The sequence below is a fragment of the Glycine max genome, chromosome 2 (genome assembly GCF_000004515.6).
Source record: "Glycine max cultivar Williams 82 chromosome 2, Glycine_max_v4.0, whole genome shotgun sequence".
Classification (NCBI taxonomy): domain Eukaryota; kingdom Viridiplantae; phylum Streptophyta; class Magnoliopsida; order Fabales; family Fabaceae; genus Glycine; species Glycine max.
The window spans coordinates 46,592,597-46,612,164 of NC_016089.4; the positions used below are offsets into that span (position 1 = coordinate 46,592,597).

General features: G+C 32.4%; 2 protein-coding genes across 4 annotated transcripts; both read left to right on the forward strand.

The window, feature by feature from the left end:
- Positions 1 to 4,149: 4,149 nt before the first annotated feature.
- AP2-8 (dehydration-responsive element-binding protein 2C-like) lies at positions 4,150 to 12,124 on the forward strand. The gene is made up of 5 exons (NM_001253076.1): positions 4,150 to 4,531; positions 4,637 to 4,881; positions 4,960 to 5,047; positions 5,081 to 5,242; positions 12,036 to 12,124. The coding sequence occupies exons 1-5, from the start codon at positions 4,150 to 4,152 to the stop codon at positions 12,122 to 12,124; spliced, it is 966 nt and encodes a 321-aa protein (NP_001240005.1).
- On the forward strand, positions 11,518 to 18,759 carry LOC100785036 (SNF2 domain-containing protein CLASSY 2). Of its 3 annotated transcripts, XM_041009036.1 has the most exons (8): positions 11,552 to 11,649; positions 11,969 to 12,050; positions 12,305 to 12,451; positions 12,952 to 13,205; positions 13,698 to 15,251; positions 15,338 to 15,484; positions 16,018 to 17,943; positions 18,468 to 18,759. In XM_041009036.1, the coding sequence occupies exons 3-7, from the start codon at positions 12,397 to 12,399 to the stop codon at positions 17,938 to 17,940; spliced, it is 3,933 nt and encodes a 1,310-aa protein (XP_040864970.1). In that variant the 5' UTR covers positions 11,552 to 11,649; positions 11,969 to 12,050; positions 12,305 to 12,396; the 3' UTR covers positions 17,941 to 17,943; positions 18,468 to 18,759. The 3 variants fall into 3 exon arrangements, with proteins under 3 accessions (XP_014625466.1, XP_040864970.1, XP_040864971.1); XM_014769980.3 differs by lacking the exon at positions 11,969 to 12,050 and having other exon boundaries at positions 11,518 to 11,649; XM_041009037.1 differs by lacking the exons at positions 11,552 to 11,649; positions 11,969 to 12,050 and adding an exon at positions 11,700 to 11,926.
- Positions 18,760 to 19,568: the final 809 nt, after the last annotated feature.

The window sequence follows — 19,568 nt, forward strand, 5'->3', positions numbered from 1 at the left end:
ATTTTAAATAAATACAAAAATATATTATTTTACTTAATAATTTTTTGTCAAAAATAAATTTTGCTTGTGAGTATTAAAAAATGAAGGGGTGCAAAGTGCACCCCTAGACATAGTGTACATCCATCATTGCTCAAATGATTAAAAGGAACATTTACTTGGATATTTCAGTTAAAAGTTGTAATAAATGATAACATACCGTCAACGCAAGAGACTCTCTAACACTCTAATAGAAGTGACGATCACACATTCTCATACATGTTATCTTCTCTTGTTTTTGGCTTCGGCAATCCATCTTTATCATATGACTATTTATATAGCAAATGTTTTAATATAAATATATTTTTTCTATCCCGTTTTCAAATTGCTACTCAGTTAATATATATATATATATATATATAGTATGGGGGAGGGATGTTGTACGCAGCCTTACCCTTGCATATGCAAATATATATATATATATATATATATATATATATATATATATATATATATTTGACTTTGGTATATGTCGTTAATATAAGATCATTAAGTGATAATATGATAAACATAATACACATCATCACTCCTATATGACCCCTTTAAATTTTTATGCATTTAATCATTTTTAAAAAGACATAGGTTTAGAGTCGGCTTAGTCAACTCTAAAGTCGACTCAAACTTTTAATTTTCATGTATCAAATCAAGTTTTTCCAATGTAGAGAAAGCTCCAAATGATCCATTCCAACCTCGTGTATTCTCTCACCCTCCCAGTGTTTGACTCTATTATTCTTAAAGTCAACATTGGAGTCTCCTTTACCTCGCTCCGCACGTGAACCCCACTACATGCTTTCCTAGGCAACAATGTGTTTCATCATGGGTTTCATGAGATTAAAGGTAGGCGAAGGAGGAGCCACCACCATTGTCTTCTGAACCTGAAAAGTAACCTAGCTCCTTGAGGTAGAGTCCACGGTGGGGGCGTAGTACTCATCACACTCCGGGTGGGTGGAGGTGGCTACGTGGTGGCGGTGCATGGGGCTAGACGAGGATGAGATTAGGCTAGCGGGGTATGATGGTATAGGACTCAATTACGATTTTGTTGATGATGAGATTGATATGATGCTTGATGAGTTACTTAAGCCAACTCTAAATGCATGTCTTTTAAAAAATTATTAAATACGTAAAAATTAAAGGAAACAATGTGAAAGTGATGATGTCACATCATGTCATTATTTAACATTCACATATTAACGATGTATACCAAAGTCAAAAAACTGAAAATATCAAATAAAAAAACATATTTAGACTTAAAAAAATAATATAACAAAGGTTCATAACTCCATTCATGAATGAAACTTGGATATTAAATTAAATGTCTCATGTCTACATTTACCTTCTCATTATGATAGCGGCATTCTTAAAATACACCTATTAACTTTCCACCGATTATATTTATTTGAAAAATTAAACATTTCTCTCCCAAAAAAAATTCACTCAACTAAAATTTTTAAATAACCACCTCATCAAAAAAGTTTACCACCTTCTTCTTAACTTACCCTTCCAAGTAATAAAGGTTCCTCTCATTTTTCTGCACTCCTCACAATAATTACTAGCATTAACATTTTATATATAAACTATATAAATAAGTGAACCGTTTTTATTCACTAGTACTATAACGTATTTTATCCATCTAATTTTACATGAAAAAATCATTTTAATTATGTTTTGGATAATGAATTATCCAGAAGCCGTGTGTGTGAGTGTGATATTTTTTTAGCATGAGAAGAAAAAGTTTTAAAGATTCCAAAATGCATGCCAAGTTGAGCGAAGAAATTCATCCTTTTAAATACATACACGAAAGTTGCCAAAGCTTACTCACACGTAATCAAAGACTAGTCTCACTTGATTCATGTTTGTCAGCAACTACGTACATATATACTATGTTCTGTATCATTCATGAACCGATTTAGTAACCGCTTTCGAACTGCTTCCCCGCCACTCAACACTCAACAGGAATTTTCTCATCCACTGGATATGGATATAACCAAACCGCAACTCAGAAATGACGTGTTACCATTCCCTTGCATAAAAGTGGCACATATACAACTTGGCACGTGTCCCACGTGCATGGGTCACTTCTGTATATGGCTATTTTTTAAATAAAAATGTAATTTTATATTTATAATCCATTCTCCAGCTGACATGTGCCTACTTTACTTGTATGCCACATATTCATTTCAATCATAAATAGTTTAGGAAGTTTAAATTTTAAACCTGGTAAAGCTAGTATCTATCGGTTCAAATGTTCAAAAACCTGATTCGGTATCTACCACTTTGGAATTTTCTACAGATTCCTTCGTGTTTATTCTAAAATCAACCAAACCTATTTCTTTTTTGTTACAAAATCAATGAAACGGTGTTTAAAGATTTAAAAATCTTTCAACATAAAAAAGGCAAATAACGCCTATTTTGTATTATTTATCACTATTATTTTATTGCACGCGCATCACTGAGTCTCTTCTAGTTTTTTTTAGCGCTATTTTCTTATGTTTATTGAAAAAATTATTTTTGTTAAATGAATGGAAAGACAAATTCATATTATTTTACGTATTAAAATAAATATTTTAACCAAGAATAAAAAAATTAATTAAAGTGGCTTTCAACACTATTAAGATCTTTTGCTTCAAAAAAACTATTAAGTTCTTTCTCCACATCTATTCTAAAATTGACATTTAGTTTAAAAAAATGGTTGACTTATAGTTGATTTTATAATTTAGCGAAGTTCACTTGTTATTTTTCCCGTCATTTATATATGGAAAGCTACAAAAAAACAAGCAGATCTGGTACAATCGGGCTACGGGCCCAGTTTGGTTTAAACGAGGCCCACTTTCCAGACGTGAGCAACATAGACGAAACTACAAGCTTCGATTTATTTCCGGTGAATATGATTAACATTACAAGATATTTGATCTTTATCCAATAATGAATAAATAAACACAGTAGATATTTATTTAGGTGTTTAGCAATGGCATAATTGAGAATATACGGAAAAAGTAAGGGACATAACAGAAAAGACGGAAATACTTGAGAGGAAAGAAAGCTCGTTTTAGTGGCTCGGGAAGGTTCGAGCGCCACGTGCCAGCTGGTTCGGGAGTCCGAAGCATCATAACGCGACCAAGAAAGCGCCACGTCACCACATTTCTGGGGTGCAATTAAAAATATCAGAAATATCTAGAGAATGCTATAAATAGAGATTCCAAGGTGCCAGCCCAGAGATTTTTCTGAATCCGCTATAGATTTACTTCAGTCCAAACTGAACACACTAGCCAGAAATAAAACCGATAAGCCGAAAAACATTGAGTTCTCTCTCAAATTCAACACCTTCAGTATCGCCATAGGTTAGTAGCATTCTTCCAATTCTTTCTCATGTCTTAATAACTCTCTGTTTCTAGTGAATGATTTTTAATTCCTATTTTGCAAATTCCTTTGTACGATTTTTGTTTAGGGTTTTTTTTTTTTACTGTTTTTAATTTTTTGGGTTTTGCTTCTGGGTTATTTATTAGTCACTATCATACTTTTTTTTAGGTTCAACCCTAAAAGTCCCCTCAAGGATCTCCTTACTTACATATTTTAATTTGTTTTATTTTTAGTGGATGTGAGATTTTTTTTCCAATACCCCTCACGCCAATACTCCTTTGGATTAATCTAATTTTGGATATTTTATGATATCATTTTAGAATGTTAGAATGGGAACTTAGTTTTAACTCAACCTAAAAGCTAGCCTAAAAGTTAAGTCTAAGAGATAAGGTTTGATCTTCACTTTTTCATCACTTATATACTCTAACTCTAAATCAGTTTTATGACTTATTTTCATACTTATAGGATTTTTAAAAGAAAAGATAAAAAAAGAAGAAAAAAAAACTTGTTGAGCAAATTTTTTATTTCTATTTTTGGAGTTTAGCTTTATCTATTACTTGGGGTTTACGAAAATTCGTTTCGTGGTTGATTTTTTTTTTTTGTATATACTTTTCCACCTTTATGTTCTGTTTTGTTCTTTTGGTTACTGAAGAGTTCTGTTTTTTTTTTTTCTCTCTCTCTTAACAGATTGTGAATTCACAGATTTAGTTTCATTGAGTACTGTGTGGCGAAGTTTGTGTCTTGGATTTTGTGGACATGGGTGCTTATGATCAAGTTTCTCTTAAGCCATTGGATTCTTCTAGAAAGAGGAAAAGTAGGAGCAGAGGGGATGGGTCCAAATCTGTGGCTGAGACTATTGCAAAGTGGAAGGAATACAATGAGCATCTTTATTCTGGCAAAGATGATAGTAGAACAACTCGTAAGGCGCCGGCTAAAGGTTCGAAGAAAGGGTGCATGAAAGGGAAGGGAGGACCTCAAAATTCTCAGTGTAACTACAGAGGAGTTAGGCAGAGGACATGGGGGAAATGGGTTGGTGAGATTAGGGAACCCAATAGAGGAAGCAGGCTTTGGTTGGGTACCTTCTCTTCTGCCCAGGAAGCTGCTCTTGCCTATGATGAAGCTGCTAGAGCTATGTATGGTCCTTGTGCACGCCTCAATTTTCCCAAAATCACAGATTATCCTTCTGTTAAGGAATCGTTGAAGGACTCTTCGATGGCTGCATCGTCGTCTTGTTCTTCGGCAGCAACTGCAGCATCTGACACTACTACTACAACATCGAACCAATCGGAGGTTTGTGCTGTTGAGGATGTTATCGAGAAACCTGCGAATGTGAATGATAAGTTTAATGATTGTCATAAGGCTTACGTATCTGCCTCACCAACTAGTAGAATGAAGCAAGAGCCTAAGGATGAGGCTGTGGACCACATGGACACAGGGGCTGGGGAAATTCAAGATGTCGGACTAGAAGGAACACATGATACTGGGCAGGTTGCAGAGAATGTAAATAAAGATCAGATGGATTTGTCATGGATTGATGGCTTTGACTTTATTGACGATTACTTGAAGAGCTTTTCCGCGGATGAGTTATTTCAGGTGGATGAACTTTTGGGGCTTATAGATAATAACCCAATTGATAACTCTGTGTTGATGCAAGGTTTGGATTTTGGACAAATGGGTTTTCCTGGAGATGGTAATCCTCAGGTTGACGATACTCCTTCAAGCTTTATTTATCAGTTGCAAAATCCAGATGCCAAGTTGTTAGGAAGTTTGCCCCATATGGAGCAGACACCATCGGGTGTTGATTATGGATTAGATTTCTTGAAAACAGTGGAGCCAGGGGACTATAATGGTGGAGGGGAAGAACCACCATTTCTTAATTTGGATGATGATCTGAACCATGATTCAAATGGCATGCAAGCAAGGAAGGGTGGCTAGAGAAGGCTACGTGTATCTGCTTCATTTTCAACTGGTTCTAGCGTCTGCTAGTAATCTGTCTCTTGGGCTGTTGTCCCCTTTTTAGCTATATAATAGGTGCATAAGAGGAATACCACTATACAACTAATACAAGAAATGTGTTTTGTTTGTGTTCTTTTAAATATGCTAATTCTCTGTAAGATTTTTTAAAATGGAGAATTTAGCTGACAATATTTGTTAATTCTTTTCACTTACATAGTTACATGTTTTTTGGGATTCAAATTGGACTGCCTTTAACTACATAGGTGTAGCTGAGGAGACTATTTAAAGTCGTTTGGCTAACTATAGTCGAGCATATCATATCATTGCTCACTTTTTGTGTATAAAAACTGAACAAGTAGTGGAATGTATATATAATAAGTATTCTGAATTTTGTTACTGTCCCTGTTGTGTTCTTTATTTATAATAATACTGGTTGTCCTCTTTGGTAGTTCAATTGGATATGCATAGTCCATTTCAGGATACTAGGGACTAATAGCGTGTTTAGATATACGCCAAAGCAATTGTATCCACGTTTAAACTAACGCTCTCCTTTATATTCGTCCTTATTCAAATCGGACCTAGAAATAGATAATTATGTACGTTTTTTATGCGGAAGCAAACAGGCATTAAATTGTTCAGGTTGATTCCAAAACTAAATTATATAGGAAAATGATTTTTGAAATCAACCTGAGAATTTAATGCGTGTAAATAGAGACGAAAGGAAAAAATGATTATTTGTTGTGTCACCCAAGTATTTAACATCGCCATTATTTTATTTGTCAGTTTACAATATAAATGACTTTTTTTTTCAGGAGATCAATTTGGTAGAGACTGAATTGATGATTAACCATATCGTTTACATTCTCTTAAAAAAAAATATGGTTTACAACAATAAATATCGTATTTTTGTTATGACCCTTGTGTATACGATAATAATAACTGAAGTAGCTGGTACCTTCGTGAGGCTTCGGCTCTTCCCTTACGATTTATTATGTTTCTTATGTTTTGAAGAGATTTTATCGGCTCTTTGCTTCGTCTTTGCCCTTTGGATAGATGATCTTCGTACTGCTTTCCAGGTTCCAACAAGAAAACTATGCTTTTCCGAGATATCTAGTTCTGGTTCTGGTTACGAGTGTTCTATTTTTTTTTTTTTTAATTAGATTAGTAAAACATTTATTTATTTATTTATTTTAATGTTTGTAACTGTAACACTCAATGGGACGGTTGGGGGTTGAAACAAGTGCTTCACAGCTTAGATTTCCTATCATCCTTTTGTATTTGAATTATCGTGAAACGAGCTTGATGTTAAAAGTTGTATAATGATTTTTCACGAAAACTGAAGTGCATACTTCATGGCTAATTTTTGTCTTGAAGGGAAACTGAATTATATATAGGATTGGATAACTCCCCCTGTGGCTAATTTTTAGGCTATTTTAGTGACCAGAAAAAAAATATAAAAGAAAGAAAAGAGTATTTGTATTTTTTGGAAAAAAGTGTAAAAATGAATAAGTGATATTGTGTCCTTTTTACTCTTTTCTTTTTTTATTTTTCTGAAGGAGTGTCCTTTTTACTCTTGATAAATGAGAAGAATGAGATAAACAATGAATAAATTTGAAAAGAGTAAATTATTTTCTTCATTTTTGATTTTCTGTATACTTAAGGAGAAAATACTTTTAAAAGGGATTTTATCTATTCCCTCCTGTTTTTCTCCTTAATTAAATTAGAAAAATGAAGCTGAATGAATAGTGTGGTGTTTTCAAGAAGTGCTGCAACTTGTTTCTAGCTATTGCAGCACTCATCATCCTCTTCACTTGGTGCAAGATATATTAGAAATGTGTCCCGTCTTCCGGAGGGATTTATTCCAAGGGAAAATAATGGTGTTGCAGATGCTTGGCTAAGGATGTTATTCGTGCTTTGCTTATGATTGATGCACCTTCTTTGGTGCCTTTGTTTTAGTTTTTCTTTCTTTTGGTTTCGGGCACCTGGCCCTTCTGTTGCATCAAAAAGAAAAATAATATATGAACAAAAATTTCTACAATTTGGTCATGTTTAGAAAAAAAATCAATAAGCACTTATAAAAAAAAATAAAAATAAAAATATTCTTTATAAGTTAAAAAAATGAACTTATGCATAAATTTTGTGTGAATTCTCTTTTTTAACTTCTTAAAGTTGTATGGACAGTTACTGAATATTTGCATGAATATTATGCTAAATATGATGTAACTGTTATCTTAAAAAAAACTTTCTCAAAAACTGATTCTAACTTGTGTATAAGCTAATTTTAGTTTATGAGAGAATTTTTAATTTATGTTAGGTTTAAATATATTTTTAAGTATCTGATAAATTTTAAGTTTTGTTTTTGAATTTAATTAATAGTGTAAAACAGTTATAATTAGATAACTGTGTATAAATTTTTTTTACATTATTAATGTATAACCCTTCTTCTCCTTGTTTTTACTTCTTCAAAAGTAAATATATTTTATGGGAGAATCTTACATATGTTTGTAACTATGTAATATTTACTTTTTTTAATAATTCAAATTTTTTTTAATTAAATGTTATAAAAATACTAAAAAAGTAAACCGTAAATGAGTTTTATATTTCCATCAATGATATTTTTATTTTTTAATATTAGTTATAATATTAATAAAATAAAATTATAATGATGAAAATATAGAATTCATTTAATATTTAATTTTTTCACTAATTCAAAACATTTATTTTTCAAAGCATTTAATTTAAAAATAAATATTGCTATTATCTTAGATAACGTAATAACATATTTATAAGACTGGATAAATAAAATTGTTTCACTAATTAAGACATTTTTTCAATCTATGTGGAAAAAAACTTTTAATGTTTATCAATATAGAATATAGAGAGTAATAAATTAAAATGCTTAGAAAAAGTCAATATAAAATGTCATAAAATATTATGCATTGGATTGGAGGAGGATCGGAGTTGGTTCAACAATTGGGAAGGTAGGGACTTGAACTTTTCTATTTTTTTTCTGAATTGTGTTGTCCCTCTAAGGGTGTTAGCTTTTTCCTGGAAATTGTTGCGAGAAAGGATACCAACTCAAGATGCCTTATTGTGTAGGGGAGTTGTTATTGAAGATGCACAACACTTCTCATCCATCTTCCATACAACTTACAAGTGTGGAATGCTATATATATTGACACAACAACATAACTCTTTACAGCAACACTTTCTGCAACATCAATTATTTTTCAGCGGGAAGAGACAATGTAGGATCCATGCCTTTGGCTTCACCAAAGTAGTTCCTAATGTTCACACAGTCATACAACAAATTCATGGGAGTTTCATTTCTTATCCGAATTGGTGTTTAAGTCCTAGAGACTGTGTCCAAAGTTTATAGTGTGTTTTTTACACTTTTCTAATGCTGTTAGATTATGATATGCTGATGTAAACTTTTTTGTATCTTTTTTTCTTACAGGGTCATATTTCGTGTCTTTTTAATAAAGAATTCTTGATTTGTCTTTAAAAGAAAGTTATTATACTTTTATATTTTTTTCTTTTAATTTCGAAAAATCTTAATCAATATATTTAAAACAAAAATATTGATTAAGAAATCAAAAATACTAAACATTCAAAATTAGTTATTAATATGCTTCCATCTAAAATTTTAAGATATTGTATCTTACTTTTTATTAAAATCTTGTTTTTTTTTGTCAATATTTTGAATAACTTATTTGTTGATAAAAATCATAAATTTTTTTAAAATAAAAAATAAAATATCTCAATTTAAAAATAGAAACTAAAATAACATATTTATTAGAAGTGAAAGAGAAAATGTTTTAATTAAAAATAAAAAAATTAAAACCATAAATTTAAAGAAATAAAAGAAGAAAAAAAACATTTTAACCTTAATTTCGTAAATCCTAATTTATCATGTCCCCCCATATACAACAACTATAAAATCCCAACAGGGCAACTATTGGAAGTGTAATCTCTGAATTATGGATCGCACCAAGTGGCTAATCTTACACATCTCAAGTCATTCACAGCCTTTGGTTTAACTCATGATATTTTTTTTTTCCGATGTATCCCACCCTTTTCATTAAATAATCTGTCAATCTCTTAAAAACATATTTATTAAATAATGCTAAGGACTGTGTTAATTTGTTAATAATCTTTTCATTTTAAATTTTTATGATAAAAATAAAAAAACTCCCTCAACATTAGTGAGGTGTATTGAGTTGATGTAAATATTTTTGTGATTTGTGAGATTGAGTTGAGTGTATTTTGTTTGGTTCAGAAATCAGAAGACAAAGAAATGCTGTTGCAAGTACCTGTTATGCCCCTGCGAATAAACCAATGTTCTGCGCGAAGTTCAAGGCTTTTTATTTTATAGATTCTGTCGCTGCTATGCTGTATCTGTGTCTGCTTTTTCTTCAAAGTTCACACCTTTTCACGTCCCAGCTTATGTTTTCTTCTCACTCCTCCATGCACTCACTTCTTGCTCAACTACCCCATTCCAGCACCATCATTACCTCCCATTCAGGGTAACATTAACATAATAAAGTCTTTATTACTTAGCTTCTTTAAAACATTTTCTTTTATGTTTATAGTAATTCTTTTTTTTTTTTAAATATAGAGTTGATTTTTTTTACTTAATGAAGAATATTCATTTATTGTAAATAGCTTCCTTCTTCTAGGAAACTGTTTTCAAAATTTGACTTTTTTCTGATGACTATAAAAAAATTCCATTAATGATTTTTCTTTTTTCTTCATCATTTAATAAATAAAATTAATTTATCCAAAATAATTTAATGTTTTTTTAATAGAGGTCTTTCATCAATTTTTTACTTTATTTCCCATTCAGGGTAACGTAAAGTGAATACATTTTTATTTTTTATTTTAGGTTCTAAAAAATATACTAACAAAATTAAAGAGTTAATATTTACTTAATGATGAACAATTATTTTTTAAAAAAACTGTTTTCTTATTTTGAAATTTTCTTCTTATAAAAATATTCCTTTTCTATTTATCCATGTTCTTCATTATTTAAAAATAAAATAATTTATTAAAAACAAATAACATTTCCTTTCCAAAATAGAGGCCTTTCACATTTTTTAATTCTATATCCATTCAGGGTAACATAAAGCCAATAAAGTCTTCATTTTAGGTCTTTATATATATAATAACAAAAATTAAAGAGTTATTATTTACTTCATAAATAATATGCATTTATTATGAATGACTTTGTTCTTTTTCTGGAAACAAAATTTACTATCTTATTTTGAATTTTTTATTTTTTTCTAAAAAGATTTTACTCTTATTTATCCATCTCTTCGTTAAAGTTGATAGTTACCTTCAAGTTTCAATCAATAACATAGTTAAAAAAAATAAAATCAACCACTAAAATCATGTATTTAATTACAAATCCCTCACTTGTAACTTATAATTAAATATGCAGTCTAAATTATTAATTTTAATTAAATATTTTCATTTCCCACAATAATAACCATGTATTTTCATTTAATACATTTCCTATCATATGGTAAATAATTAATAACTTCATAATTACAATGAACTCTTTTTAATACTCCTATAATTTTTTCATTTAATACATTTCCTATCATATGGTATTTTCATTTAAAATGAAGTTTATATTTTTTTTGTACATGAACTCTTTTAATAAAATCATTTTAATCAAGAAAAATGTTGTATCATAATTAATTAATATAATTAATATTTCTTTTTTAAAAAAAGTATACCAGCGTAAAAGTTAAATAACTTAATGAAATCATCATGTTTGGTACGAATCAAATTAAACTCGCTAAAGTTTTGAATTTAAATTTTATAAATTAAAAAATATTATTAATTTTTTTTTATTAAAAATAACAAATAAATTTTCAATCAAAATTAATCATCAAATTATTCTCACATATGTTATGATAAAAAAGTAAAAAAAAAATATTTTAGCAATGTTAACAAATTAATGTATACATAAAGAGAGTAAATAATCTAAGTTATGATTTTTTTATATAATCATTTAATTATAAATGATCATATAAATTAGTTGATTTGTACCGTAATTACATTAAATGTGCTGTCATAAATTAAAAAGTAAATAATATTTGAATAAAAAATATATTAACTTAAAAAAGATTTCACATCAGAATTCGTTTTATACCTAGAGATTGCCGGCCTCAACTCACTTATTATCTCTCTCTTCTCTGTATTTATCTCTCTCTCTCTTCTCAGTGATGCTTGAAACTGTGTTTTAGATTCTTCTCAGAACACAGAACAAAGAACACTAGCTTTTCCCTTTTGGTAAGGATAGATTCCCTCACTCAAGTATCATCACTCTTTGCTTCCTCTGGCTTTCCCAGAAAATCTAAATGCCCCTGACGGATTATACTTACATACTTACATTCATTTTTTTCCAACTCAATTTAAAGTCTATGCTTTGTGCTGATCATGTGCTTGATCAAAACCTGCCGAATATTTGGATTCTCTGTGGAATCAAAACCAACCATTTTCCATAAAAATAAAACTCTTTTGGCCCTTTGAGGAACAGAACACTGTTGCCATTTCTGTGTATGCACAAGTGGGTATCACAGATAATGATGTTTTTTCTTTGTCATTTCAGTGTATAATTCTGTGCTGAAGCGTAGAACTCTTCACATGTGTGAATGTGTTTACTTCTCTTAACTAAGACTGCATTTTGACACGTAAGGGCGCTTTCCTTGTTGGGGGGTTTGGTTTTTGGGGGGGAAAAAACATGACACAGTTCAACTTGGTTTAGTTTATCTTCTTTTCCTTCTTTTAGTAAAACATGTTTGTGCGTATTTATAGGCACACCATAACATACACGAAATAAAGCTTTTTTTTTTCTGTGCTTTTGAAAGATATGTATAATGCCACGATGTATATGAATCCATTGAATATTTTATGTCATTGATTAGCCTGTTTATTGTGTGAACAGATATGAATGAAGTCTTGTGAGTGAAAGTTTGTGTGCCTAATCACTTCTGCAGAAGCTCACAACATCGGCAAGTTAGTTACCTGTCACAATCAATGGCACACAGAAAAAGGCGTTTAGATCAACTCAAGCATCCATTCAGTCCTCACCGTGAGCCTTTCCTCTCTTTTTTTTGTCAATTGATCACCATGAATGACAAAGAAAAGAAAAATAATGAAAAGAATAAGGATTTTGCTAACCAATTTAGGACATTCATTAAGAAATTAAAAAAAAAAAATATTTATTATGAAGATTATAAGAGAGTGTAATGAAGATTATAAGAGAGTGTAAAAAATGTCATGAATAATATAATTTAGTATATTCTAATTTTTTTTTTTATCTTTTTAATTTCTTGATTAATATCAGAAAGACACTTATTAGCATTTTTCAAAGAATAAATACAAATCAATTATAATATCATGCCTTGAAACTTGATCAATGTCAAAAGAGACTTTAGTTTACAGGACAAACTTGATTGACCAATTTTTTTGTGACGTGGGTATTGTCTATTATTTTCCAGAATCATATATTCACAATTTCGCATTCTTTAGCAAAGAAAGACTCTTTTCTTTTAACCAATTTGGCTTCATCAAATTTGTCTTTGTAAACAGCATTTGAAGCAGTTGCATTTGGCTCATGGCAAGCTGTGGAGTTCATAAAAATTGAGGCAGGAACTATGTCCATGCATTTTGCAGATAATCATCATGTGGTTATGGAGAAAGGACCCTTGTCAGATATTCGAATAAGGTCAAGGAAAGCTACTTTACCTGATTGCTCGCGTTTTCTTCGTCCTGGAATTGACGTATGTGTACTATCTGCCCCTCAACAATCTGATGATGCAGATGCAGGAATTAATCTCGACCCTGTAAGTCTTCCTCTACACTGAATTTTATACATTTAATTTGCGGTTCTAGCATTCTGTAAATCATGACATTTTTGGGAGAATCTACAAGCCTTACGACAACATCACATGGGCAATACAATCTAACTTTTTCCAAGTCCTGAAATTTCTTTATGAGATAGAGTGAGCATGATGCATGCATAAACTAATGTATTTATGTAATAGATAGGTTCTATTCTTCCGTTATTTGGACACTTTTTCCAGAATAAATAATATTTAGAGTGATTTAACAATGTACATATGTATGATAAGTTTCTAATTTATTTTGTATGCATTTTACTGGGCAATCACTATGGCTTTTCCCCTTTCTTGATTTTTTTCCCCCGTGCATCACTTGGCCTCTGCTTACTATTATTGCTGCTGCTGCTGCCACTTGGATAAGACCTCTGTTTTAATTTGAGAATTTTAGTTTCCAAAATGTCAAGTATGATTTACAGTTTCTTTTTTAAACTATAGGTTTGGACTGATGCCAAAATAAGCTCTGTACAAAGAAAACCTCATGACTCAGAGTGCTCGTGTCAGTTTTATGTCAACTTCTATGTTCATCAAGGTTCACTCGGTGCAGAGCTAAGAACTCTTAATAAGGAGATCAAAGTAGTTGGAATCAATCAAATATCCATCCTCCAAAAACTTGAAAGTACTCCTTGTGAAAATCAGCACTACCGGTGGGCATCATCCGAGGACTGTTCCATTATATCACACACTAAATTGCTTCTGGGAAAAGTGTTATGTGATCTTTCATGGTTAGTTGTTACCACAGCTTTAAAGAAGAAGGTTTCATTCTGCGTAAGATCTCTAGAAGACAAGCTGGTGTATCAAGTTTTGGAAAGGGATACTACTGTTAGCACTTCATTGAACAATGAGTCTCACATTGATGTTGTGAATTTCAAAACAGAAAAAGGCACGTTATTTTCCATTGTTTCTCAAGTAGCTACACTTAAAACTAAGAGGGTTGAACCTGAACAGGAATCCCATGAAGATAAAGAATCACCATCTTACAATGTTGAGGGCTTACGGCGTTCCAAGCGTCGGAATGTACAGCCTGAGCGTTACCTTGGCTGTGAAAAAGTTTCCCAGATTGATGTTGGTTCTTTCAGAAACTTACCACCAGTTAAGATAAACACTTGGAAAGATGATGATGTTGATCATGAAATGAATATACCATTAGCTGGCCTGTTTAGTTTGCAGAAGAAGTTTTTAGAAGGGGATACTGACAATCATCAAAAGGTCAAGAAGGCGAGCTCGTGCCGGGAGCTTGTGGTGTACCAAAGGAAGAAGACTAAATCCCAGAAAGTAAAGTCAGGAGGTGATGATCAGAATGAACATCAAAATCATCTTGCTATTATTGCTCTTCCTGCTCAACATGATCCGGTAGAAGTTATACATTGTGATGATCTAAATGACAAGGTTACTAGAAGTTATGGTCATGAATCCTCTGAAGTTTCTTCCAAGTATCGTCATCTAATCGGTACCACTTCAAAGAAGAACGATATTAAATTGTTAACTTTTGAGTCTCATAATCATGCTGCAAAGTCAGATGATGCAGACAAGATTGATGATTTGTCATCGAGATATCATTATAGTTATGGCACCCCTAAGTCACAGAGGATGGGTTTAAGTGATCTGGATGATATGGTGGATCTTGGAAATAAATGGGAAGGGATTAGTTCCAGTAAAGGATTTCAAGGGAAAAAACAGCGTACGACATATTTAAGAAGTAGAGATCATGGAGAACAAAAAAGATACAATTATAAAGACAGATCCTTAAATGCAGCTGCCTACAAGGATTTGATAAATTCGTACTTGAAGAATATGAATACAAGACCAACCAATGAAGAATCAGCTATTGCTGACCAATGGAAGCAAAGCGAAACACCAAGCAACATTGGGCAAAAGACGGAAACTCAGATGCTTGATGAAGAGGATGCAGAAGAAGAATCTGAAATGGATATGCTGTGGAGAGAACTGGAAGTGTCATTGGCATCATGTTATCTAGAAGAAGAGACAGAGGTATGTGACAATTTGGCCTTTGATTTCCCTAAATTGTTTGTTTTATTTTGCTTTTTCTAAGGCTAATTCTATTCAACTTCAATCAGGATTCACATGCTGCTGTTTTCACCGAGACTCTGGAAAATCCGAACCCAGGTTGTCCTCATGATTTCAGAATGAATGAAGAAATTGGAATTTACTGCTATAGATGTGGCTTTGTGAGCACTGAGATCAAATATATTACACCACCCTTTGTAAGTGAAGTTTAAAACATAAAAATATCTCCTTGTGTTTGTTTGCTCTTAAGTGAATTTATATATTACCCTGGCATTACGGTAAAGTTGTGCCATGGTGATCAGTTGGTCATGTGTTCCAATCGGAAGCAACCTCTTTCTATATGTAGGGGTAAGACTGCATACAATGACCCTCCCCATACCTTCACAAAGTAAGGATTATGGCTACGTAGCCTGGTGACGTGACTACATTGATAGCTGAATTGTTCAATTTATGAGAAAGGTTAATAAAACTTGGCTACTTGTCACATGTAAATTGGACCGGATCATGAACACATGATGGCCTTTGATAATAAAATAATTTTTCCATTGGCTACTACCTCACCGTTGCATCAACTAACCATCTTGATATATCATGCATTAGGAAGATATTTTTTCGGTTTGCAAAATCTGTCATAGAATTTGTACATCATATTAACCTCATTCCTCTGTTTTGGTATAATTTGTCTATCTCCCCCCCAGTCTGTATCTGATTAACTTCTTGTTATTTCTAGATTCAACATTCAGTGCGACACCAAGAGGAGAAGCAGAGCCCTGAAGAAGATTCGAAGACCAAGCCTGATGAGGACGATGACATAGATCTTTTGCCAGCTCTAGACTCTCCTGAGAAACTTGTATCTCAAGAAAATGAAAACGTTTGGGCGTTAATTCCCGAACTTAAAGCAAAGTTGCATGCCCACCAGAAGAAAGCATTTGAGTTTCTTTGGCAAAACATTGCAGGGTCCATGGACCCGGAATTGATGGAAACTGCATCCAAAAGAAGAGGTGGCTGTGTGATATCCCATACTCCTGGAGCAGGAAAAACTTTTCTCATTATTGCTTTTCTTGTTAGCTACTTGAAGTTATTCCCAGGGAAGAGGCCACTAGTCCTTGCTCCAAAGACAACACTCTATACTTGGTACAAGGAATTTATCAAGTGGGATATTCCTATACCAGTTTATCTGATTCATGGTCGTAGAACCTACCGTGTATTCAAGCAGAAATCGTCGATTGTTATTCCTGGAGTTCCTAAGCCCACTGATGATGTCAAGCATGTTTTGGATTGCCTTGAGAAGATACAAAAATGGCATTCGCACCCGAGTGTTCTTATCATGGGTTATACTTCCTTTTTAACATTGATGCGAGAGGATTCGAAGTTTGCACACAGGAAATATATGGCTAAGGTATTGAGGGAAAGCCCCGGGATCATGGTGCTGGATGAAGGGCACAATCCTAGAAGCACCAAATCTAGGTTGAGAAAAGTTTTAATGAAAGTGCAGACAGAACTGAGAATACTGCTTTCTGGTACATTGTTTCAGAACAATTTCTGCGAGTACTTCAACACTTTGTGCTTGGCAAGGCCAAAGTTTATTCATGAAGTACTGAAAGCATTGGACTCCAAATACAAGAGGAAAGGGAAAGTTGCAAAAAAAGCGAGTCATTTATTAGAGTCGCGGGCTAGAAAGTTCTTCTTAGACCAAATTGCCAAGAAAATTGACTCGAATAATGGTAGGGAGAGGCGGCAGGGTCTAAAGATGTTGAGAAATGTGACAAATGGTTTCATAGATGTGTATGAAGGTAGGAGTTCTGATGGTCTACCTGGTTTGCAAATTTATACATTACTGATGAATTCAACTGATACACAGCATGAGATTTTGCATGAACTGCACAAGAAAATGGCCAGAGTCAATGGATACCCTCTGGAGTTAGAGCTTTTGATAACTCTAGGTTCAATACATCCTTGGTTGGTGAAATCAGCAGTATGTGCTGAGAAATTTTTCACTCCTGCGCAATTGATGGAGCTAGAAAAATGCAAGTTTGATCTGAGAATAGGGTCCAAAGTAAAATTTGTTTTGAGCCTTATCTACCGGGTTGTCAAGAAGGAGAAGGTTCTCATATTTTGCCACAACATTGCACCTGTGAAGTTATTTGTGGAATATTTTGAGAAGTACTTTGGATGGACAAAAGGTAGGGAAGTGTTGGTGCTATCTGGGGAACTAGAGCTGTTTGAAAGGGGGAGAGTAATGGACAAGTTTGAGGAGCCTGGTGGAGTAGCAAAGATACTACTTGCTTCAATCACTGCTTGTGCTGAAGGCATTAGTTTAACAGCTGCTTCAAGAGTGATCATGTTGGACTCAGAGTGGAACCCTTCAAAAACAAAGCAAGCCATTGCCCGCGCCTTTCGCCCTGGTCAGCAGAAAGTTGTTTATGTTTATCAGCTGTTGGTGACAGGTTCATTGGAGGAAGATAAGTACAAAAGAACCACTTGGAAAGAGTGGGTTTCAAGCATGATCTTCAGTGAGGCCTTTGTGGAGGACCCTTCTCAGTGGCAAGCTGAGAAGATTGAAGATTATATACTCAGGGAAATGGTTGCGGAGGACCGGTCTAAATCGTTCCATATGATCATGAAGAATGAAAAAACTTCTACCAACAAATAAAAGGTAAATACAAAATACTCTTTACCTATGAAAATCAAACATCTTCTTTATCTATCCTATGTTGTCCCTGAGTGCATTATGTGCATTAAATCTCTTACATTTGCATTTGTTTGCAATCTGCATACTATTTAGGCTTGTATGTTAACATTCAAATTTCGGATGAAACATGCATCATGTTTGACCAACTTCTGCAATTTTATACAATGTTCTTGAGCTTATGGGAAATTATTGCTAAAATGTTCATCCTTGTCTACCACAGACAGCTAATCTTAATTCAAACCTAAATGATTAATTATAATCTGACAGAATACTGTTTAACTATGCAAAATGGTTCTTGGAAGTTCTTTTTAATGAGAAAGTGTGTAAAGTGAGAAGGTAAAAATGTATAATTGCAAATGTGTTAAAGAGGTATTTCAATTCAAATCACTAGTGAATGTACCTTAATTTTCTCATTTTCATGCATATATTTTAAAGACAAATAAATTAAAGGAAACTAATTCAAGTCACACTTACCTTGCTCAATACAGGATAAGCAGCTAGAGCATCAATAAGGGACGCAACCCCACATCTAAATTCTGAACAAGCTTCTTCATGGAAAACCCAATATGTTTTATTTTTTTATCCAACATCATGAACAAGAACACCCCAGTCCAAAAGATGTGACTGGTGCCAATTGACTTATATAGGTGTTGCCAAATGTTCAATTTTTTCAATCTCTTTCGTCTTTGGTGAAGGTGAGATTTAATGTCCATCATTGCTTAATTTAACTAGCATAGCTGCAAACTGTTCCTTCATTCCTAATCAATTCAGCTTTGCTAAGTAAACATTTGCAACTCTTCTACTTTAACCTCTTTTTCATGGTTTGACTTCTTTCTCCTGTTTATAATGCTCTCAATTTATATACAACAATATTCGATTTCTAGATCTCCGCTTCTGCATCGTAATAAGCTTAGCGCCAAAAAATTCTAAGTATTATGAATAGGACAATGTTTTATGAGCAACAAAATGGTATAATAAAAAGTTGTTTCCTTATTAAGTGGCATATTTTTTTATGCGCGAGTATAGAAAGAAGATAAAAGTTAAAGAGAGAACTAATGGTATACCGTGTTATGTTTTTACTTTTCAGATAATGGAAATTATCATCAATACTGCAACACACAACACAATCTGTTATAGGAATTAATGTAAACATAGTTAACTGTACCAAACACTAGTAAAGTAATACTTTAAGTATATATCTAAGACATACTTAAAATATTTTTTTTACTATCAAATCTTGAATCATCTGACATAAGATTGTTTCAATTTAACATATGTTCTCAAGTTTAAGCAGTGAATATGTAATTACGTGAAGAGCTTTATCGTTTATAATAGTTTTATCTAATTCAAATAAAATTTTCTTTAATGAAAGATACTTGTGATTTAGAAAAAGAAAATATATTTTTTTTATTGATTGTTTTATTGGAGGAGGAAATAGAACGGAAGAAACAAAAAGGGAAAAAAAATCAACATTTTATTATTTTTTCTTTAGTTTCTTCTTAACCAAATTAAAATAAAAATATTTTTTCTCTCTATTAATTCACTTAAGCAATCATATATAAATACACTGACTAAATTAGGCACCAGTT

Excerpts from the sequence above, each read along its gene's own strand:
- AP2-8 (NM_001253076.1), top strand. The coding sequence starts at position 4,150 with ATGGGTGCTTATGATCAAGTTTCTCTTAAGCCATTGGATTCTTCTAGA. Across the intron at positions 4,882-4,959 it reads GAACACATGATACTGGGCAG|AGCTTTTCCGCGGATGAGTT; the intron begins GTTGCAGAGAAT and ends GATTACTTGAAG. Across the intron at positions 5,243-12,035 it reads GGAGCCAGGGGACTATAATG|ACTGCATTTTGACACGTAAG; the intron begins GTGGAGGGGAAG and ends CTCTTAACTAAG.
- LOC100785036 (XM_014769980.3), top strand. The coding sequence starts at position 12,397 with ATGGCACACAGAAAAAGGCGTTTAGATCAACTCAAGCATCCATTCAGT. Across the intron at positions 12,452-12,951 it reads GCATCCATTCAGTCCTCACC|CATTTGAAGCAGTTGCATTT; the intron begins GTGAGCCTTTCC and ends CTTTGTAAACAG. Across the intron at positions 15,252-15,337 it reads ATCTAGAAGAAGAGACAGAG|GATTCACATGCTGCTGTTTT; the intron begins GTATGTGACAAT and ends AACTTCAATCAG.